The sequence below is a fragment of the Amphiprion ocellaris genome, chromosome 18 (genome assembly GCF_022539595.1).
Source record: "Amphiprion ocellaris isolate individual 3 ecotype Okinawa chromosome 18, ASM2253959v1, whole genome shotgun sequence".
NCBI classification, from domain to species: Eukaryota; Metazoa; Chordata; class Actinopteri; family Pomacentridae; genus Amphiprion; species Amphiprion ocellaris.
Window position 1 is genome coordinate 3,623,325 of NC_072783.1, and position 24,512 is coordinate 3,647,836.

A 24,512-nucleotide genomic window follows, 5' to 3' on the forward strand; every position below is an offset into this window, starting at 1 on the left:
ATCTACGATTTTCCTGAATTTTTATGTCATAAAATATAGCTATTTATTTATATATTTGTGAAATTTTAGCTCCATATATCACATCCTTTCCAAGATATCTTTTTAAAAATGAAACTGCCCACTATTTTTAACACAGCGAAATTGAGGCTATGTTTAAATGAAAATATCTCAGGAAATAATAAAGCTAAAAGTCTGAAATCTTCACTGTTATTTCTCATCATGATGCAGAATGTGCAATATTGAACATAGATCTAATAATCTCTCAATATGAACATTTCATATGAACATTTTTTGGTGGAAAAAAGAAATGTTGAAAAAGTTTCTTAAGAACATTCACATAAAAATCTACCAAAATCCAGCGAATTTCGCTGGATTTTGGTAGATTTTTATGTGAATGTTCTTAAAGAAAATAGAAGTTTTACTGATATATATGTAATCACTTCAGATATTTTTTAGGATTTTTTTTTGGAAGATTTTTTCTCATTTTTTTGAAAATATTTACAAGAATTTTCTTGCCAATTTTTTTTTTTTTTTTTTAAAATAAAACTTTTAAGGGAAATTTTTAAGGAATTCTTGGAATTTTCCTCCTGAGGGTTTTGCAAATTTTCAGAAATTTGGAGAATTTTTTTCCTGAATTTTTGGATTTTTTTCAGACAAGGAAACAATATTTTGTGGTGCCCATAAATAAAGACAGCAGGAGGGTTAACAATACAAAGTATTCTGTATGTTTTATTTTGTATTATTATGGCAGAATGCAAAGCCAAAGGTACATATGGCTCAGAAAATATCAATTGTTTAATTTTGCAATATCAATATTTTTGTCAATATGAGCTCAAAGATAAGACTTTTCATGATGACTTCGAGTTTGTTCCACATTTCAACTCACCCATAATCAGAGACTAGGCGATCTATTTGTCCAATATTCCAGATCTGAATCAATGACATGATGAGAAATAACTATCTTTGATAGTTTCTGAGATATCATTGTAGAATAGAATAGCTTTATTGTCATCATACGTGGGGGCAAGATGAAAATATAAATGTATTGTTTAAACATATAATATAAATAAGCAATAATAATAATAATAATAATAATAACATATAAATATAAATATGTGAAAAAATATGTTTTATAATGGGCAATTTTTTAATTCTTTAATTTTTATCTCAGCAAGTATTTAATACGTCAATCTATTTTACATTTATCTTTAAAATATTACTTTATTTTACGATAAAAAGTTCAAATAAATCAAAGATGTTTGAGCAGGAGGCCTCTGATGATTTAAGGTGGAATAATCTAGTTTGGTTTCAACGTTGCTTTCTGTATTTGTTGATGTTTTTCTTGCTAAATGAAGCTTCAACTGACAGATAAAAGTGTTTGACACATGTTTGAACACTTGCATTCATTCGCCTGCATGTATAGACAATGTAAAACCAGTTCTGGATGATGAGAACATTTATTTTCCACGCCGGCGCCTTCTTCCAGTGCAGCAGATAATGGATGGAGATGGAAATGTGTTGCTCACCCGAGCAGAGACTCGTCTCCGAGCACGGCTGCTCCTTCCACCATGCATTGTGCGAGTGTCGTGAGAGGAAGCTTCTTCTGCAGAGACACAGAAACAGTCCATGAATCAGTCGATCACCTCTGAAAACTGATTAATAAATGAAAACACAGAAAACGAAACACGATATCCGCATCACAAACAGCTGGAGGTAAAAACCAGCCTTGTTTTCCCACATCAGCTTATCAGTTTGGTAAATATTCACTCCATCTTTAGGCAATTAATCCAAAAATTGCTTGTTTTTTGTCACTTTTTCTTGGATTAGTTGCTTCCAGCTGTGAGTTTATTCCGTCCTGTGCTGCCTTCAGGCTCAGATAAATTACCGGATTCTCTAAAAGATAATTACCTGGCAATGTTTAAAACACTCTGAAGGTGTTTCCACAATCCTCAAACATTCTTCTACACATCTAAATGAAAAAACATTCAGTCTACTGAGTGATTCTTAAGCTGTTTCCAAAGTTCTCCAAATACTCTGATTATTTTGCAGTAAATTGAACATTTTTTCCTCCAGATGTTGAGCTGAATCTCTGAGCATCATTTAGACACTTCCACAAACGTCCTCCTGGGTTTTTTAAACATCCTTCTGGTTAATTATTTGTTAATGATGCCGACCTGATTAACACACAAACTGGAGCTCGACTCAAACAAGCTTCACAAATGGAACCTGCATGTTTATTTTATGTCCTGACAGTCAAACATGAGCAGATTATTTCATATTTACAGTCACATGTAATTCAGCTCCTCTGAGAAGTTCATCTTAATCATTTATTTATGTGGTTCTTTCCTGAACCCTCTGAACCCAAAGTGCATCCTGGGTGTTTTTTTATTCTCCCGTCACATTTTTACTCACTGTGAGCTCATTTTTTACTGCAATATAAAGTCCTGCATCTCAGTGGAAACAGAACAACCAGGATTAGAAGTGGAGAAAACTCAGAAATGTCTTTTATGTAGAATGACACACTTATGATGCCAGAAACCATAAAATTGAGAAAGTCAAAGCTGATTTTTTTGGTTGTTATTTTATAAAAAATTGGGGGAAAAAAAAACAACCTAGAATTAACATATATAACATTTTTCTAGACACCTATAGATATTTTACTGGCTAGATTTTTAATTGATTTCCATTTTTGTGTCTTATCTAACTTTTTAGTTTTCATGTAAGAACTGCTGAAACTTTACAAACCTTTAGGTCACATATTTTTCTATATATTTAGTTTCTTCTTCAGATCTGTCTTGTAGTCATCGCCTTTATGTCTTGTACTTCTTCCAATTTTACTTTGACAGTTTTTAATTACTGTTTTTATCTGTCTCTTAAATGTTGATGATTTCATAGATGTGATGTGATGTGATAGACGTTCTGAAGAAAAAAGATCTGCCACTGTAAGGCATTTTTGCATCCATGAGTAAATTTTATAACATTATTTCATGTTTATTTCATGGTTTTATTAGGGGGACAAATGCACAGGTATTAAATACTGCCTGTGATTATGTTTTTATACATTCAGGTGATGCTCGATGCAGCTGAAGTGAGTCGACTTCTCCCTGATCTTGTCGTCACGTAGCGAATCATTTATGTTTACTTGACTGAAGTGGTGCCAGCGACATATTTGTGGCCAACAGTGCAGATGTTTTTGATGCCATAATGAGAAAACAGATGCAAATATTCAGCCCCTACGCTGTCTGCTGTGCTGGACTTCCTACCACATGATGTTTGTCTTTTATCTATGTATTGTTGGTATCTGTGAGTGTTTTATGTACCAGAATGTGCCTGTAATAATCTATTTTTATTAGCATAGCATTTATTTAATCAGTCCCATTGAGATTTAAACCTATAGTCTTGGAAAAAATGATTAGACAACCCTTGTTTTCTTCAAGTTCTTGTTCATTTTAAAGTCAACTAAAGGTATATTATCTGAAGAACACAATGAACAGGACAAAAAATGCAGCTGATTCCATCATACTTTACGTCCTATTTGACATGCTTCAGCTTCATTGTATTTCAGGGTCTATAAGAGGCCATTTCATGTCATCAGCAGCACATGTAAAGGTCTAGAGTGGTTTCCTGCTGACATTCAAGCCGTAGCACAACTCAGAAGTTGTCAGCTCTCACATAACGCCTAAAACTAGAGAATTATGTGAAGCCACAAAGGCAGACATCAGGAGTGAGAGACAGGTAGAGAAAAAACTGAAGATCTCCAAGACAGCCGTTAATTCCACCAAGAAAAAACAAGCCCAACATGGTTCTACCAAACTGCTAGCTGGTCAGGAAACGTCTTTCTACCCACCAGATGACCGTCATTCATCCATTCCTGTCAGGAATCGTCATCAGACCTTCAGGAACCTTAAAAATGAGTGGACACTGTGGAGAAATGGGACTTGTTGGGCAAAGACAGTTGGAAAGCGACTTGTTGAAGCTGGTCTGAAGTCCCACAGGGCAGGAAGAAGCCCTTCATCAAGGAAAGGCAGAGGAAAGCTGGTTACTCTTTGCTGGGATAACAAGGATTGGACTGTTGATGATTGGACTAAGGTTCTCTTCAGGGATGAATCCAGTTTTCAGTTGATGTCCACTCCAGCCAACTTACTGGTTAGGAAGAAGCCTGGAGAAGCTACAAACCAGACTGTCTGCCCCTACAGTAAAACATGGGGGTGGATCAGTGACCATCTGGGGTAGTTTCAGTCTGGGTGGAACAGGACAAATGAACCAGGTCATGTCTGGGGCTACTCTTGAAAACAGTCTTCTTCCATCAGGTGGAAAACTCTTTCCTGCCTCCAATAAGTGGATTTTCCAACAAGACAAGATCAGTTAAAGCCTGGATGGAGAACCAGAACATTGGAACCATGCCTTGGCTGCTCGATCACCAGATCTAAATCCAACTGAAAACCTGTGGAAAATCATCAAACGCTAAATGGAGAACCACAAGCCCCAAAACAAAGCAAATTAGTTAGAATTAGTGCAACAGGAATGGGCTGCTGTGACAGCAGAACAATGTCAGAAGCTGGTGGAGAACATCCAAGACGCATGGATGCAGTCATCAGAAACAATGGTTATGAATCAGTACTAACTCCTGTGTGGATCATGTGACTAAAACAGACAGAAAAGAAAACATGGAATCATAAAAGCTGTTTTTGGCAGAACATTGCTATAGCTACTGATGGAAGAACTGAAGGGATTTTGGTTTTAACCAAGAAAATCATGGAAAATGTCTGATATCAGCTCTGAAATTAAACTCTTATCAGCTATTTTTGTTGTTATCATTATATTTGTCCAAACAAATGTACCTTTAGTTAAATTAGGCATTAAAATGAACATGAAATTGAAGAAAACAAGGGTGGTCTAATAATTTTTTCCCGGACTGTATTTTTCAAGGGAAGCCAAAGCATTTGTATAGAAACTGAAATGCAAAAGGATACTTTAAATATTAAAGCGCAAAGAAAAACCCAAGCATAAAACACAACCATTAATAAATAGCAGAGATGGCAGTAAAAGTGGTTAAATAAGTACATTTAAAAGCTTCTAAAGCTCAACAGCCCCAGGGCGACCACACTGTGGGTTTTTATTGTGTTGTAAAAGTTTGCAGGAGCGAAACTAAAAGCAGCTTCTTCATGTTGAGATTCGACCCGAGGATCAGTGAGAGTATCAGAGCGGGTTTGGTCGGTTCCTGACTGAACCACTCTGCAGGTTTTTAACCAGTTTCTGCTGCTTTAAACCCTGATCTGTTTAATAAGGTCTCATGTAAACATCACAGAGACACAGTTAATGTTTTAAATGAAAGAGGGCATTATTACTATTTCATGTAGAAGCATAAATTAGTTCATATATTTAACTGGATGGAAATATGTGACACAGTTTAACCCTTTAATCCTCCTGTTGTTCTCATTTACAGGCACCAAAAAATATTGTTTCCTTGTCTGAAAAAAATCCCAAAATTCTGCAAAAAAATCTCCAAATTTCTGAAAATTTGCAAAACCTTCAGGAAGAAAATTCCAATAATTCCTGAAAAGTTTCCCTTAAAAGTTTTATTTTAAAAAAAATCCCCCAAATTTGGCAAGAAAATTCTTGTAAATATTTTCAAAAAATGAGTAAAAATCTTCCCCAAAAATCCAAAAAATATCTAAAGTGATTCCATATATACCATTAAAACTTCTGATATTTTCTTTAAGAACATTCACATAAAAATCAACCAAAATCCAGTGAAATTCGCTGGATTTTGGTTGATTTTTTTGTGAATGTTCTTAAGAAACATTTTTAAAATTTCTTTTTTCCCACCAAAAAATGTTCAAAGATTTCCCAAAAATGTTGAAAATGTGGACATCAGAAGTTTCACTTTGAAAATATATATTTTTCCCACATTTCCAAACTTTAAAACGGGTCAATTCTGACCTGCAGGACGACATGAAGGTTAATTGCAGTATGACACAGTTATGGTGACATAAACCATGCAGGGAAAGCAAAAGCTGAATTTCTCTGATAATTTAAAATGGGAAAAAAAGCACAAATTTAATCAACTTCTCCAATATTTTCCAAATACCAACAAGTATTAAAGCTCCTGGAGAAAAACCAGTGGCTCTACATGCATATGTACATAAAACATTGGACAAACCATAATTATGACCTGATGAAGGATCAACAAATCACCAAATTTCACCTCACTTTACATACATACATCTCCAAAGCCATGTACTGATATTTAAATGTGATCATATTAGCTGATTTATCAACTAAACTTTTGAGTCGCAGGACGACACGGGGATTAAGCTGTGTCTAGACAGTGGATGGATGGATGTGTTTTGTCACGGTTATTGTGTGTTCTCCTACCGACGGTGACCTGACAGACTTCTTGTCCACGTCGACGCCCTGCTGGCCCTGCAGACAGGCCGTCAGCTTCTTGTGCGTGCTGTGAGAAACCTGCTTGACCAGCTCCAGACGCTTCTCCACCTGAAACACACACAGAATACAAAAAAAGAGGAAAAGTCAGGCCTCAGAGAGAAAAACTGGATGACACATGTACACACAGTGTACTTTTACAGACGCACAGATTACGTCAGTTTCGGGGTAACTCCACCGGCGGTTACAGACGTGAACATGCAGGCAGTGAAAGCCTGCAGCTACAATAGATCTCATTTTAAAAAGCTCTGCAGCTGTCTGTCTCCAAAAATGCAGCCACATAAACAGTCCTCAGCTGGTGAGACTTACAGAAGAGCAGGGGTGTCAAATTCATCTTAGTTCAGGGGCCTCATTCAGCCTAATTTGATCTCAAGTGACCAGTAAAATCATCACATAATAACCGATAAATGACCACAACTCCTAATGTTTCCTTTGATTTAGTGCAAAAAAGTACATTCTGAAAATGTTCATATTTAAGGAATTATCTTTTTACAAAACATCGTGAACAACCTGAAATTTCTCAACAAAAATAAATTCAATTTCAACAACATTCAGCCTCAGTTTATCATTTCCACATTATAACTTCCAGATCACAGTGTCTACAAAGGAACACAACATTTAGTCATCTGGAACTGAACCATAGAAGATTTTACTTCAAAACGGCAAAAGTCAGACAAAAAAAAGACAAAAAACAACAGACAAGACAAAACATTACAAAAATGAGACACAAAGCGACAAAAAAGTCAGACAAAAAACAAGAGAAAATATTACAAAAACGGGGCACAAGATGGCAAAAGAGCAATGAAAATCTAGTGTTTTAGTTTATGATCAAAACAACTTCTTAAGGTCTAGAAATCATTTTAAATTTATACTTTTACAAATTTACAGTTAATATTTTCTCTATAATTTTCACACTTTGAGGGCCGGATTGGATCCTCTGGTGGGCCGCTTTTGGCCCGCGGGACGCATGTTGGACACCAATGCACAAGACCATCACCTGCTGCATTTAAACTCCACTCATTCCATTATTAAAGCAACTAAGTAGAAGTGATGTCGCTGCCGCTGAGGGCATCATTAATCAGATCAATTCCAACGCTGCTCCCTGAATCAATCAGCTCCCAAACAGCTTCAATCTCTGCAAACATTAATGTTGCCTGAAGGCAGTTCAGAAAGCCATTTCAAAAAGTCATACTAAATGCACACTGAATACTTTGCAGCTAATGATTTTCCCTGTGAGAGGCATCATGAAGCACGACACACACACAAACACACACACTGGAGGAAGAGTCATGAATACCTGCAGCAGGTCTTCACTTAAAACTTCTGTTTTTTCAGCCCTGGAAGAGAGAGAGAGAGAAAAAGACAGAAACTGTTAGAGTGACGAGAGAAACGCCAAAATTACATAACTAGCAACTGTGGGAACTTGGCAACACGCTCACATACCGTTCAGTCACTGTAATTACATCATTTGCTCAATTTGTGTGCACGAAATTAATAACATTGGCCTGGAGCTAATCATGTAAGAGGCATGTTTATTTTGGAACTGTTTCTCACAGCTCGAGGTGTAATCACAGAGCTGGAAATGTGACAGAAAGTAGAGCTCGGATACAGTTTTTAGCTTTTACGACGGAAGATGAAGAGCCTGAATGTGTTTTATGTCCTGCTTGTTGAGCTCAATAAACAATCTGGAGACAAAACTCAGTGACTCATTGTTAAAATGCGTCATCATCCAGCTGAAACACAGCTGGTTTTCTTAGGAAAAGTTGACTTTTGTATTCTGTTTTTCACAAACAGCAACATTAAGAGTTTGAACCCTCTCAACTCCATTCAGTTTGTGGGCGTTTTCTGCTCCTGTCACATTTTTACTCCCTGTGAGCTCATTTTTAACGACAATATAAAGTCCAGCACCTCTATGGAAACAGAACAACCAGGACTACAAGCAGAGGGAGCTTGAAGATGTCTTAACCCTCCCGCTGCCTTCATTTACAGGCACCAAAAAATATTGTTTCCTTGTCTGAAAAATATCCAAAAAAATCAGAAAAAAAATTCCCCAAATTTCTGAAAATTTGCAAAACCTTCAGGAAGAAAATTCCAATAATTCCTTAAAAGTTTCCCTTGAAAGTTTTATTTTTAAAACAAAATTCCCCAAATTTGGCAAGACAATTCTTGTAAACATTTTCAACAAATGAGTAAAAATCTTCCCCAAAAATCCTAAAAATATCTAAAGTGATTCCATATATATCAGTAAAATTCTAATATTTTCTTTAAGAACATTCACATAAAAATCGACCAAAATCCATCGGAATTCACTGAATTTTAGTTGAATTTTGTGAATGTTCTTAAGAAACATTTTTAACATTTCTTTTTTTCCACCAAAAAATGTTCAAAGATTTCCCAAAAATGTTGAAAATGTGGACATCAGAAGTTTCACTGTGAAAACATATTTTTTCCCCCATTTTCAAACTTCAAACAGGTCAGTTTTGTCCCGCAGGACGACATGAAGGTTAATTGCAGCATGACACAGTTATGGTGACATAAACCATGCAGGGAAAGCAAAAGTTGAATTTCTCTGGTAATTTAAAATGGAAAAAAAGCACAAATTTAATCAACTTCTCCAATATTTTCCAAATACCAACAAGTATTAAAGCTCCTGGAGAAAAACCAGTGGCTCTACATGCATATGTACATAAAACATTAGACAAATCATAATTATGACCTGATGAAGGATCAACAAATCACAAAATTTCACCTCACTTTACATACATACAGCGACAACCCATCTCCAAAGCCATGTACTGATATTTAAATGTGATCCTATTAGCTGATTTATCAACTAAATTCCACTTAATTTACTTTTAGAAACACAACACAATAAAAATAAACAGCTTTCATCCTCACCACAGAAAAGGAGGCACAATGAGACACTCAAAACTATTTGTTATTGTCAATAAAAACCAAGATGCACTGGTTCCAAATGAAGACATAAAACTTTAAAATCAACTCACAAATATGTAGTTTTACTTGTTTTAAAAGCCTCATAATTCCCTTTAAACACCTGGTTATTTTAGTTGAAATCAACTGTTGCTTAAATGGAAGGAAATGCATTTGTGGGGACTATTTTCTGTGTCGGAATAACACACACTTGGTGCTCTAGTGGATATTTTGAGCAGCAGGATGATGTACACGAGATAAATGAGTGTGTGTGTTCATGGTAATAAATTAAAACGTGTTTCTGATCATTTCTGGACAACAATGGAGCATCCAGGCTTTGGATGTTCAGACAATATGTTTCTATTTCCACTTGATTTGCTTAAAGTTTCTCTCATAATAAAAGACTTTAACAATATCAAGCACAATCCATAATTCAGAGATTTTCGCCACAAGCTTTTAGAAGTCTTTGGAGCATTGCTTCCTTCAGGCTTTTTTTCCCCAACAACAACAACAACAACAGCAACAGCAACAACACAACAACAACAGATATCGACCAGCAGTCAAATCTCGACCTCCAGGCCTGAACACACAGATCTGCCCTCAGCAAACATGCAGACTGACAGCTCGACCCCAACAGAGTGGATAAAACAACACATGAGGAGTCAGAGGTGAAAAACTAAGCTGGAGAAAAACGTTGCCTGGAGTGTCGGTGGCCTTTAGAGAACGTTACAGCAACCTTCAGAGCTGACATTATGCAGAACTTTAACCCTCCTGCTGTCTTCATTTACAGGCACCAAAAATACTGTTTCCTTGTCTGAAAAAAATCCAAAAAACCTGCAAAAAAATTCCCCAAATTTCTAAAAATTTGAGAAACCTTCAGGAAGAAAATTCCAATAATTGCTTAAAAGTTTCCCTTAAAAGTTTTATTTAAAACAAATACCCCAAATTTGGCAAGAAAATTCTTCTAAATAATTAAAAAAAAAGAGTAAAAATCTTCCCAAAAAATCCTAAAAATATCTAAAGTGATTCCATATATATCAGTAAAACTTCTAATATTTTCTTTAAGAACATTCACATAAAAATCAACCAAAATCCAGTGAAATTCACTGGATTTTGGTTGATTTTTATGTGAATGTTCTTAAGAAACATTTTCAACATTTCTTTTTTTCCACCAAAAAATGTTCAAAGGTTTCCCAAAAATGTTGAAAATGTGGACATCAGAAGATTCACTGTGATTTTTTTTTTTTTCCACAAATCAGCCACCAGGCTACATTTTGTGTGTAAATACCGTATGTAGAAGTACAAAGCTCACTTGTGGTACATTTTACTGAAATTTCCTTCCACTTAGAGCAGAAAAAACTGTCGCTTTGATCAGAAATGGGTCCACCAATCAAGCAACCACGTGTAGCATCCTCATCACTGTTAATGTTTTACTAAATAACGTTCTAGTTTGTCCAAAAAGCAGTTTATTTAAACCACTAATGCTCCATCAGAGAACATTGCAGACTCAGAGCAGAAGCTGTAAATACATCCCAGAATAAAGAGCTGGAAACAGGAAGCTGCAGCTGAGGTTTAACTCACAGAACTGCTGGATGATTCTCCCCACATTGATTATACATCAGACACCACTTTCCTAAAAGCATCGTAGCATTAAGGCTCTCTTTAGTGCAATATTATCTCCGGAGTTGAGATACATGAGCTCCGGTTTCATACGAGCCTGAAGCACAAAAATCTGATGTAGCTTGAGGACATATCAGAGAAACCAAATGAGAAAGGATTAGGGTTAGAAATGAAGCGAATGAGGCTTGGAAAGAGGAAAAATTCCACATAAAAACATGTAAATGCACATATGTCACAAGCAGAGCGGTGTGAAGGATTCACCGGAGACAACGTGCCAGACATGGCTGAGGGAGCTGTTTCATTTTCAGCCACTAATTTTAGAGATAAATGTCCTGGAAACACCTTGATGTGTCCGACAGACTTGTTACAGGAGAACAGCAGCAACAGCATTTTATCACCAAACTAAATGTCCTCAGACAATAATTTCATTTCCCTCTGCTGCTAAAAGCCTTCAGCTGCTGTTTATCAATAGCAGAATTAACTATTAACCCTTTATTAACCCTCCTGTTGTCCTCATTTACGGGCACCAAAACATATTGTTTCCTTGTCTGAAAAAAATCCCAAAATTCAGCAAAAAAAATTCCCCAAATTTCTGAAAATTTGCAAAACCTTCAGGAAGAAAATTCCAATAATTCCTTAAAAGTTTCCCTTAAAAGTTTTATTTAAAAAAAAAAAAAAATATCCCCCAAATTTGGCAAGAAAATTCTTGTAAATATTTTCAAAAAATCAGTAAAAATCTTCCAAAAAGTCCTAAAAATATCTAAAGTGATTCCATATATATCAGTAAAACTTCTAATATTTTCTTTAAGAACATTTACATAAAAATCAACCAAAATCCAGCGAAATTCGCTGGATTTTGGTTGATTTTTTTGTGAATGTTCTTAAGAAACATTTTTAACATTTCTTTTTTTCCACCCAAAAATGTTGAAAACGTGGACATCAGAAGTTTCACTGTGAAAATATATATTTTTTTCCACATTTTCAAACTTTAAAACGGGTTAATTTTGACCCGCAGGACGACACGAGGGTTAAATGTCATTAAAATGTCTTATTATTGGGAAGCTAGCTCTATTTCTCACAAGTCCATCTAATCCTGTCCTCCAGGGTTTATTATATGTACTCTACTTGCTTCCTTGCAGGACTTTAGGAGCTAAAACATAAACCGATGTCCATATTTCTTCCTATAAAGGAGCAGCTCCATAACACACTGGATTCCCGTTGCATGGCCAGAGGAGAAAATGAGGCCTATTAGGTTTTTTACAGCCGCTAACTGTGTTTACTGTTGAAGAAATAAAGCTCTTAAACTGAAAGTCTGGGCTCCCGAGCAGAGAAACTCTGATAAAGTGATAAGTGTGAATCACCCGAGGAGAACTTCTTTGTCTCCGCAGGAACAAACCTGTCGCGAAACAGGTAGATGAAGTTTTACAAGGTCACAAACGGAGAATGGAGTCTCTGTTGTTCACCGTTGGAACTCTGGATGACCTCATGCCTCTAAAGCAGCAAAAAGAAACACGCTTTCTACCACAGCAGCGTTTATAAAAGGTTAATAAGCTGCAAATGACGGCTCCATTCGAGGTTAAAAACTTGATTTTAGAATGTTCCTGGTCTGGATGATGCAGTGACAGATTGATGTTGTTGTAAATTCGTGTTTTTGGCAACAGATGTCACGTCTGAAGCCCTGAACACGCCTTAACCTTCGTGTCGTCCTGCGGGTCAAAATTGATCCATTTTAAAGTTTGAAAATGTGGGAAAAAAAATCTTTTCACAGTGAAACTTCTGATGTCCACATTTTCAACATTTTTGGGAAATCTTTGAACATTTTTTGGTGGAAAAAATTTTTAAAAAATGTTTCCTAAGAACATTCACATAAAAACCAACCAAAATCCAGCGAATTTCACAGGATTTCGGTTGATTTTTATGTGAATGTTCTTAAGAAAACATTAGAAGTTTTACTGATATATATGGAATCACTTTAGATATTTTTAGGATTTTTTGGGAAGATTTTTACTCATTTTTTGAAAATATTTACAAGAATTTTCTTGCCAAATTTGGGGGATTTTTTTAAATAAAATTTTTAGGGAAACTTTTCAGGAATTATTGGAAGTTTCTTCCTGAAGGTTTTGCAAATTTTCAGAAATTTGGGGAATTTTTTTGCTGAATTTTTGGATTTTTTTTCAGACGAGGAAACAATATTTTTGGTGCCTGTAAATGAGGACAACAGGAGGGTTAAATGTCAGAAAATGGTGAAAATATTCAATTTACTGTCATAAAGGAGGAAAGAAACCAGAACATATTCACATTTCAGAAGCTGGAATCAGAGAATTTGGACGTTTTACATCTTTAAAATGTACAAAATATTTAGCAGTTGACTAAAATATCAGGAAATGGTGAAAAAATGTTGATCAAAATCCAGCGAATTTCACTGGATTTTGGTTGATTTTTTGTGAATGTTCTTAAGAAACATTTTTAACATTTCTTTTTTCCACTAAAAAATGTTCAAAAATTTCCCAAAAATGTTGAAAATGTGCTTCATAGTGAAAATAGATTTTTTTCCCACATTTTCAAAGTTTAAAATGGTTCAATTTTGACCCGCAGGACGACATGAGGCTGAAACAATAGAAATAACCCAGAATCACAGCCCAACACAAACCCACTCCAGCAGCTCTGTCCTCTCTGACCACCAAACCAAACACCTGTATCTTACCTGGCTGGTGACTGAAACCTCCCACCAACACGTTTTACTGTAACTACATCCCATAAAGGCTCCCTGCTGTGTTCCTGGACTTACAGAGCCGAGCTGTTCCTGCGTGAGGCTCTCGTCCTGCTGATCTGCAGCTTTCTCTTCCACATCCCCACCGCTGACGGCAGGAAACCACCTTTACAGGCAGCGGCCCGGCGACAAAAACCAGCGAGAATGAAGGAGAATATACAGGAGAGGAGGAGGAGAAGGAGGAGGAAGGTGAATGGACGAGGGAGGGAGGGGAGGGGCGGCCTGAAGAATGAGACCTGACTATCTGGTCCTTTCACTCTTTCTCTCATCACCCACCAGCCTCAGTCTCTGCTAGAGTTCTACTTCTGTCAACGGGTCGGTCTGTAAAGTGTGTTTAGATAGTACAGGTATGACTGCACACACACACACACACACACACACACACACACACACACACACACACACACACACACACACACACACACACACACACACACACACACACACACACACACACACACACACACACACACACACACACACATAAATACACACTGCAGCAAAGAAAACAGAATAAGACCGTAGTTAGAGCCTGACCTTCCTTACACACTTCGGTTAGATTATGATTGATTATTGATCGGGCTGAAGTGCAACAGCTGGATCCAGGAGGACAAAAGGAAAAGCTTCTCTGCTGCAGCTCTCCTTCTTTTCCACGGCTGTTTTCAGCATGAGAGCCTCATTTTTGCTGCAAATGCTGCCATCCTCCAAAAACAATCAGAAACTTTCCAGAGCCGTCGGCATCAGACTGACAGAACGCACTGCAAAAACGCTAAATCTTACCAAGTCTATTTGTCTTATTTCTAGTCAAAATGTCTCATCCCACTTGATTTAAGATAAATTCACTTAACAAGAGACATTTCAGCAGATGGAGGCACTTGTTTTAAGACGATGCATCTTAAATATCTTGTTAAGTCAAACAATCTTGAAATTATCTTGTTTTGAGTTGAATTTTACAAGAAAACTCAAAATAAGTTTAACCCTCATGTTGTCCTGTGGGTCAAATTGACCCGTTTTAAAGTTTGAAAATGTGGGAAAAATAGACTTTCGCAGTGAAACTTCTGATGTCCACATTTTCAACATTTTTGGGAAATTTTTGAACATTTTTTGGTGGAAAAAAGAAATGTTAAAAATGTTTCTTAAGAACATTCACACAAAAATCTAGTAAAATCCAGCAAAATTCACTGGATTTTGGTTGATTTTTATGTGAATGTTTTTAAAGAAAATATTAGAAGCTTTACTGATATATATGGAATCACTTTGGATATTTTTAGGATTTTTTGGAAGATTTTTACTCATTTTTTGAAAATATTTACAAGAATTTTCTTGCCAAATTTGGGGGATTTTTTTAAATAAAACTTTTAAGGGAAACTTTTAAGGCATTATTGGAATTTTCTTCCTGAAGGTTTTGCAAATTTTCAGAAATTTGGGTAATATTTTTGCTGATTTTTTTCAGACAGGGAAACAGTATTTTTTGGTGCCCACAAATGAAGACAACAGGAGGGTTAATACGTCTCAAATTAGGAGGTTACATGAAAGCAAAAATCTATTTTTGAGTGAAAACTGCTTTTTTTTTTTTTTTTTTTTTTTAGCATGTCTGGCTTATTTTAAGACACTTAAGCTTGATAATCCTGGTAAAATATAGCTTAAAATAAGTTTTCCCAGCTAATTTCAAGATCTCAATATTCTAAATATCATATCTTCCTGTGACTTTTCCTGAGCTTTCAAAAGCAGTAAATCACTTCCGGCCCTTCTGCTCTCTCTGGATTCACTTCTTCAAAGACAACAAGGAACCGTAAGCAAGATTTTACTGTCTCTGTGAAGTTTACTACGAGACAATAACCCTTTATGTGCACAGACAAACAGTGATGAGCAGGTTAGTGATTAATCAACATCCTGGAAGTCCAGTGATGCTCACATGAACACACAACTCGTCTCTTCTCAGGCGTAATACAATCAATACAAGGCTTGAAACGAGTTAAACAACCTGCTGTGGTGATGAGTTTTGCCACTAGCATGCTTTGTATTTGCAAATGTACCTTTGGGAATAATAACGTCTACATGAAGGGTGTCCAACGTGCGGCCTGCGGGCCAAAAGCGGCCCTCCAGAGGGTCCAATCCGGCCCTCAAAGTATAAAAATTATAGAGAAGACATTAACTGCAGATTGTAAATTAGTAAAACTATAAATTTAAAATTATTTCTAGACCATAACAAGTTGTTTGGATCATGAAGTAAAATACTAGATTGTTCATTGTTCTTTTGTGGTTTGGTCTCATTTTTTTTTGAAAAATTTTGCCTTTTTTTGTTCAGATTTTTATCGTTTTTCTCAAGTTTTTGTCATTTTGTTTCTCACTTTTGTCGTTGTGTGCTTCTTTTTTGTCTCGCTTGTGTTTTTTCTCTTATTTTTGTCATTTTGTGCTTTGCTTCATTTGTCCTTTTGTGTAGGATTTTTGTCGTTTCGCTTTTGTTGTTTGTCTATTTTTTGGTCATTTCATTTCTCGCTTTTGTCATTTTTTGTCTCGTTTTTGTTTTGCTTTGTGTTGTTTGTCTAATTTTTGTCATTTTGTCTCATTTTTATCATTTGCGTCTCATTATTGTCATATTTTGTCTTGTTTTTGTTGTTCATTGTCTGACTTTTATCGTTTGTCTCATGTTTTTGTCGTTTTCTCGCTTTTGTCCTTTTGTTTTTCCTTTTTGTCTCGCTTTGTTTTTTGTTGTTTTGTTTCAGGCAATTGTCATATTTTGTCTCATTTGTCCATTTTTTGTCGCTAACTTTTTTGTCTCACTTTTTTGTTTTGCTTCACGTCGTTTGTCTAATTGTTGTCATTTTGTGTCTTGTTTTTGTTGTTTTTTGTCTTTTATGTCTGACTTTTGTCATTTTGATCCTTGTGACTAAATGTTGTGTTCCTTTGTAGACACTCTCTGATCTGGAAGTTGTAATGTGGAAATGATAAACTGAGGCTGAATGTTGTTGAAACTGAATTTATTTTTCTTCAGAAATTTCAGGATGTTCATGATGTTTGGTAAAAAGATAATTCCATAGATGTAAACATTTTTACACTAAAACAAAGGAAACATTGGGAGTTGTGGTTATTTATTGGTTATTATGCTGTGATTTTACTGGTCTGGAACACTGGAGATCAAATTGGGCTGAATGTGGAACCTGAACTCGAATGAGAATGAGTTTGACATCCCTCTTCTACATGGACAGCAGATGATTCTAATGTCTCGGGTTGGACTGTCATGTCCTTAATTACCAGCAGGAGGCAAGATTCGATAATACTTTGACCACACGTGTCCCTGAGGGGAATGGATTTATTCTGAACTGTATATTAAAGCTGGAGCTGCAGCAGAACGTACCTGCAGTGCTGCCGGATGCACAAACAAACGTCAGGGCTTGTTTTTAAACGAGCAGCTGATGAGGATTCAGAGCCGAGCAGAGGCAGAAAGCACAAACCGACACTGAGCTTTCCCACATTTTCTGCAGATATTTGCTCATTAGATGGCAGGAAGTGGAGCAGAAAGATGGAAAATGGGAAAAAAATAGATACTTGTGAGAAAACAGCCATGAATATCTACAACAGACACTTCTGAAAGTGCATTTTCCTGTTGTCTCTGTGCAAAAGGTGCCTGAAAAATGTCTCTTTCCTGGGCAACATTGCTGCTATTGTTGGTCTGCACTGTAAAAAATGTTTGTAATTTTACAGTGAAAAACTGTCAAACCATGACGGTAAAAATCTGTAAACTGTTTTTATAACACTGAATCACCATAAACAGGTGAATCAGGAGAAAAGTGTATTTTTTTAGATTTTTTTCTCTTGAAAAAAATACATTTCATGACTCCTGCACAGTTTATAATGTAAAAATGCCACAATGTGTATAAAAATACTGCAATTTTTACATTTAATTCTCGAAAAGAATACAGTTTTTCCCAATTAAATGTACATATTGTTGTGTTGATAATGGAAACATACTGCAATATTTATTTAACAAGTAACGTGGCAATTAATGTATTCATTACATGTAAAAAATACAGTTTGCTACCTTTGTGTTAACGGACATATGCCTTAATATTTATGACAGCTTTAACTGCATTTTTTGCAAAAAATACACATATTTAATGTTGAACACATTAACTGTTGTGCTATTTATGGAAATGCTGTAATATTTATAATAAGTCACACAAAATTTATTTTATATAGTATTTTCATGTAATTTTTAAAGGTAAAATATGCATTTTTTTAACCCTGAAATCATCGATATCAATGCATTTCTTTCCCGTAAATGTGGAAAATATTTTACCATAATTTTACAGTTGCGTTGTTGCAACTGCAGCTGCTGGAATTTTACCGTAAAAACAACTAATTTTTTTTTTTTTTGCAGTGTGTAGCTGTGCACATGTAAGGAGAGGAGAAGGTCAGCTGTTGGTGTTGTGCTGACGTTTCCACTCGAGGGATTTAGTCCTCGTCAGGCAGCATGACGGAGGTCACAGCTGTGGAAGGGAGCGGCTCAGAAACATGCTTCATGTTTTGGAAAACGCTCAGTTTGTAACAACAGTAACTGGATCTTCTGTACGCTCACGTTTGCTTCACAGAGAAGAGGAAAAGAGGATCCATGCGTGGATTAGGGTATCAGTGTGGCCATCTGAGCCTCCCTCTGACTCACTCTGACTCCTCTCTCCTCTCGCTGCAGCTCTTTGCTAATTGTTTGACACATCAAGGACGCCACGACATCCAGAATCAAAGCCTCAGCAGCAGCCGGGACTCTGCTGCAGCATCAGCTGCTGTCGTCACGGCCGGGATTCCCACCGGCACCCAGAGAAAAAAAGGAAGAGGAGGTGATGAAGGATACAAAAGCAGAAGGAGAGAACATGTGCAGAGGGGGTTTTCACTGATAAATCTTGTGAGAGTCTGAAGAAGGGAGCGACAGAGGCTGAGAATACAGACGCTTCTCTGGGAAAATGACTCAACTCTCGTTTTATTCTCCAAAACTTCTGGCAGAAAACCAGACACCTTTAAAATGTCATGTCCTGCACTGAAAAAATAAACACTCTACATCCTTTTCCATATTTCTACAATATTCTTCTGGCTGCTGCAAGGAAATGAGCAGCTGTGCAGCGCTTTAATGAAAACACAATCACTGGCCATTATATTACTGCAGATACACCTGGATATGATCCAGTACAACAGTGCTGCCATTATTTCAACCTACACTGTAAAAAAAATCTAATAAAATCCTGTAAATAGTGGTGAAAATCTGCCAGTAAGGGTGGCAACATTTTTTACAAGCCCAACGGAAGCCTCACAGGATGACAATTAAATCAAACAATTTAACCCTTTCACTTTACGATCACATATCAAATGTCTGCATTTCAGCAACAAAAATTATTATTTTCTAAATTAAAATAGCACTGCAAAGCGGCGCTTACAGCATGCATGTATTGTTGCAGTTCTGGGGGAAAATATGAGCATTTTTCAGTCATTTAATGGAAGAAATGTGTCATTATTTCCAGAAACTGCCACAAAAATACTTCAAAATGTATATTATTGCTGCCTACCTGAACAGAGATTACAGATGAGAAATAATTCTATGAATGCATGGAATTGTCCTTTAACCCAGACAGCACTAAGGATAAACAGCACATGACGAAGCCAGCAGGATAAAATGCAGCCTCACTGCATTATGTAAGGTGGAGGTTTATGTTAGAAACACTGAATATTCAACCCAGTCCACCTCTGGGAGGAAACCTGGTGTATGATGAGGAAAAAAATGGTTCAAGGACAGAAAAATCCCCCAGGAGAAATGTTCCAGGTGAAGTCAGATTACCCAGCATGCTCCTCTCTCTGCTGCCAACCGGGGTGGGGGGCGGGTTTGAGTGTTGCCATGGCAGCAGGCAGCGGGAGGATGGATCAAACGAGGAAGTGGTGAAGGCGTGTGAGGATGAATGGGAGTGAAGCAGAGTGGTTCCTCCAGCAGATGATGATGATGAGATCTTCATCTGCATCACGTTCACACACACCGTCGCCTCTTCTGGAGGCTTCAAGGTCGTCCTTTCCACTGCCACAGCCGGCGTGGAGGAGGGGGAGGAATGAGAAACCATCCTGGAACCTTTGAACAAGTTCCTGGAGATCTCAGGGAAATGCTAATCTGAGCGCTGAACGTGTGGACGGACGATAAAGCCGTCAGATTCTCTCTGTGCAGATGAAACGATATTTCTCCGACACGTTTTATTTATAGATGGGTCTATTTTCAGGTTTCTGATGCAGACTGGAGATGAAAACGCCGTACAGCAGACAGATGTTAAAGTGAGTGTGAGTATTTAACATGCTGGATGTGATTCTGTGACTGTCAGCTGGTCCAGACTGAAGCTTTAACAACATTTAGCTTTTACATCTGAACCTTCTGAACTGCAGGTAGATTCTCAGCATTTTCTGTTGCATTTTTTTTACACTGCAATATAAAATCGTGCACCTCTATGGAAACAAAACATGACAATGACGAGTTATGATGTCATACATCAGGGGTGTCAAACTCATGTTAGTTCAGGTTCTACATTCAGCCCAGTTTGATCTTCAGTGTCCAGTAAAATCACAGCATAATAACCTAGAAATAACCACAACTCCCAATGGTTCCTTTGTTTTAGAGCAAAAAGTACATTCTGAAAATGTTCACATTTAAGGAATTATCTTTTTACTAAACAGTATGAACAACCTGAAATTTCTGAAGAAAAATAAGTTCAATTTCTGCAATATTATGCCGCAGTTGATCATTTACACATAAAAATGTCCAGATCACAGAGGATCTATAAAGAAACACAACATTTAGTCACAGCTATCTGGAACTGACCGATTTTATGTTATGATCAAAATGACAAAAAAAGACAAAAAGCAACAAAAACAAGACGAAATATTACAAAAATGAGACACAAAATGACAAAAGAACAATGAACAATCTAGTACTTTACTTTGTGATCAAAACAACTTGTTATGGTCTAGAAATTGTTTTAAATTTATAGTTTTACTAATTTACAATCTGCAGTTAATGTCTTCTCTGTAATTTTTACACGTTGAGGGCCGGATTGGACCCTCTGGAGGACCACTTTTGGCCCGCAGGCCGCATGTTGGACCCCCCTGGGATACATCATAAAAACTGAAAAGCTAAAGTTGAATTTCTTTGATAATATATTTTACAAAATGTGAATAAACTGGTGCTTTAAAATAGCATAGAACAAAAACAGACAAGTATAGAGCTACAGAATAGAGGACAAACTTATTTTTATAAGGAATATGAGTATAAAATCTGGTTTAATACAGATATTATTGCTATGTAATCTGTGTACCAAACCTTTTAAAGCCTACTGAATGTTTTTCAGCACCGTTCAGGCTGTAAAATAATGATCTGAGTGAAAAACGCGCTGTGATGTTAATGAATCTTCTGTCTCTCCACAGACCACCTTGATTGTGACGTGGGTGCAGCGCTGCATAGCAATCAGCCTCAGCGATAACAAAACACCACGGCTCCATCAGAATGCAGCTCACAGCCCAAAGTTTGGAGCGTCCAGGTCCGGCTCTCTCTCCAGGAGCTCTAAATCCCTCCAGCCTTTCTCAGCTGAGCACAATGAAACCTCCTGACTCATTCCTGATTCAGCCGGAGAACCTCGGCCCTGCCGGCCCCCAAACCCGACGAGGAAACAAAACACAGCAGAGCCCAGAAAATAAAATCCACCGGAGGAGGTCGTGCACTTCTCTAAAGACGCCAGAGATTCACTATTCTTCTCCTGGGACTGAATATTGGTGCTTTAAAATAGCACAGAGCAGTTTTTATGAGTATTTGTAGCAAGAAGAGACAAATATAGAGCTAGAGAATAGAGGAGAACGTCTTTTATAAACAACAGGAGTATAAAAAGCTAAATTAACACATCTATTATTGCTCAGAGTGAGCTGTAATAACTGAAGGATGAGCGTAAAACATTTTAATTAACTCACAATAAAGTAAAAATGAAGTATTTTTGCAGGAACGAGGGGACAGTCTTTTATATGCAATACAAAAATCTGGATTAATACAAATATTAATGCTGTAAGTGAGCAATTATAACTAAAGGATGAATGTAAAACATTTATTTCAATTCACAGTGAGGTAAAAATGAAGTATTTTTGCAGGAATTGTTGCTTTAAAATAGCATAGAACAGTTATGAGTATTTGCCACAAGGAGAGACAAATATAGAGCAAGAGAACAGAGGAGAACGTCTTTTATGAACAATATGAGTATAAAAAGCTAAATGAATACAACTATTATTGCTCTGAGTGAGCAATTATAACCAAAGGATGAGTGTAAAACATTTTAATCAACTCACAATGAGGTAAAAATGAAGTTTTTTTGCAGGAATTGTTGCTTTAAAATAGCACAGAACTGTTTTTGAGTATTAGTAGCAAGAAAAGACAAAATATAGAACCACACAATAGAGAATATATTTTTATAAACAATTTGAGTGTAAAAAACTGACTTAATATAAATATTATTGCTCTGAGTAAGCGATTAGAACCAAAGGATAAGCATTAATCATCTTAATCAACCCACAATGAAGTAGTTGTTGCAGAAATTGTTGATTTTTTATGTTTTCAACTGAGCAAATAATAAACTCTCCAAGTGTTTTTTAATTCTTTTACTGATAAATGACACTCATTCTTTAATAAAACTACACTTGACTGCTTTATCGTTGACTCGTGCTCAATTCTAGCATCTTTTCAGGACGTTTAAAATGATTTCTAGCTTGAAAATGACATTTTCTGCACCTAAATGTAGTTCTTTTATGCTGCTCCAAAACCTCCACCAATGAATGAGAATGACAATGACATAAAACCCACTGCAGCTCCGTATGATTTCACATATTTTATCAGCACAGATCGACTCAAAGCGATGAAAGCGAGGTGGAAGAATCCTGGCGGCTGAGAAGGACTCGACTCCTACCTCAGGTTTGAACGTCTTCATGAGCGAGATTCAATTTAAATGTGTTTTTTTTTTTTTTTTTTTTACAGAGCGCTCCGGCAGCAGCACAGACTGAAGCTTTAATGCTTCATGCTTTGATGGTATCAATATTTCAGTGCAGCTAAAAATACAACATATTGGAAGAAGTGGGAGGGCAAGCGCTCTGAAGATGAGTCTCAATTACGCAATTATGTGTAGAAAATGTCAGAAAACAGCAAAAAAGAAAAAGAAAATGCAGATTACTATTTCACAGCAGCCCCAACTGTAAAATAATTAATTCACTCTGATATAAGATAGAAATTCTAACAAGGAAATATAGTATTTTTAGCGCTCTGGGGTCAATTTATGTGCCTTTAATCAGACATTTATTAAAAGAATGAATGAATCAGTCAAACTTAGAGCAACTGAAAGTGCTTTACAGCTGGAAATGGGTCAGTTCAAATGCAAAAAGTGAAACAATTTGACACAAAAAAGTGAAAATCAATGATGAAACGAATGAAATATCCAAACGACAGGTTAAAAACAACAGCAAATACCTTCAGCAGGAATGTAAGAAAACTGAATGTAAATACAATAAAACAGCCTGAAAACTACAGGAAATGGTGAGAATTTTGCATATCACTGCACATTTTTTTACTTTTTGCTTGTCATTCTGCACTTGCAGAAATCCTTTTTTTCTTTAAGTTTTCAGATCATCCCTGTTCTGTTAAATTGAAAATATGTAGCAAAATCACAGAACAACATATAATTTACTTGTAGACTGTAAAAAATTAAATAAAAAAAAACGCATAATGTCAAAAATCTGTATACTTACAAGTACTAACATGTTTTTCACCATGTGGGAAAATGGAAAATTACTGTTTTATTGTATTTAAATCAGATAAATATATTGATATTTTACAGATTTTTGTCGTTACTGTCACTGTCTTTACATTACAGGCATGAAAAATGACCTTTAAAGTGTTGTGGTTCTTATAGTCTATCCCATAATGTCACGCTGAATAAAATAACTGATTAAATGAGTGAATACTGAGCACAGAGGTGTGTTTTTAAAGAAATCAGCACTTGCAGAAATTCTTTTTTTAACTTTAATTTTACAGATTTTCCCTGTTTTGATAAATTAGAAACATGTAGTAAAATCACAGAAAAATTATAATTTACATGTAAATTATAAAAACAAAACTGTATAATGTGAAAAATCTATATTTTTACAAGTAGTAATATGTTTTTTTGAGCATATGTGAGTGTAAAAATATAGTTTTATTGTATTTAAATCAGATAAATATATTGATATTTTACAGATTTTTGTCGTTATTGTCACTATTTCTACATTCCAGGCATGAAAAATGACCTTTGAAGTGTTGCAGTACTTACAGTCTATCCCATGATGCCACGCTGAATAAAATAACCGACTAAATGAATGAAATATTGAGCACACAGGTGGGTTTTTGCATAAAGACGTCAGCACTTGCAGCTGTTCTCAGTCAGTCGTTGCTGCTGCAGCTTCACAGGAACAAACTCTGCAGCATCGACTCTCAGACTGATCCATCTGACCGTCTGACCATGTGACCGTCTGACCGTCTGACCATGTGACCATCTGACCATGTGACCATCTGACTTCACCCACCAACCCTCCCACTCACAGACAGACCAACCTTCCTTCCGTCCACATGAGTTCAGACCCTGTGGCTTTATTTTCACGTCTTTACGCAGCTGCTCTGAGCACCAGAGACACTGGAACATGTCGAAATGTTCGGACG

At 36.4% G+C, this 24,512-nt stretch overlaps 1 protein-coding gene across 7 annotated transcripts in view; it reads right to left on the reverse strand.

Moving 5' to 3' along the window:
• The window catches only part of LOC111586470 (rho GTPase-activating protein 44-like), a 135,289-nt gene that overhangs the window by 49,531 nt on the left and 61,246 nt on the right, over positions 1-24,512 (reverse strand). For 4 of the 7 annotated variants that reach the window (XM_055004489.1, XM_055004487.1, XM_055004485.1 and 1 more), the window contains exons 1-4: positions 13,787-13,903; positions 7,745-7,784; positions 6,379-6,498; positions 1,527-1,603 (exon numbers count right to left, since the gene is read on the reverse strand). In XM_055004489.1, the coding sequence (XP_054860464.1) occupies positions 1,527-1,603; positions 6,379-6,498; positions 7,745-7,784; positions 13,787-13,848 (299 nt within the window). In that variant the 5' untranslated portion in view covers positions 13,849-13,903. Of the gene's footprint in view, positions 1-1,526; positions 1,604-6,378; positions 6,499-7,744; positions 7,785-13,786; positions 13,905-24,512 lie in introns of those variants that run through there. The other 3 variants (XM_055004484.1, XM_055004488.1, XM_055004483.1) reach the window with 2 other exon arrangements.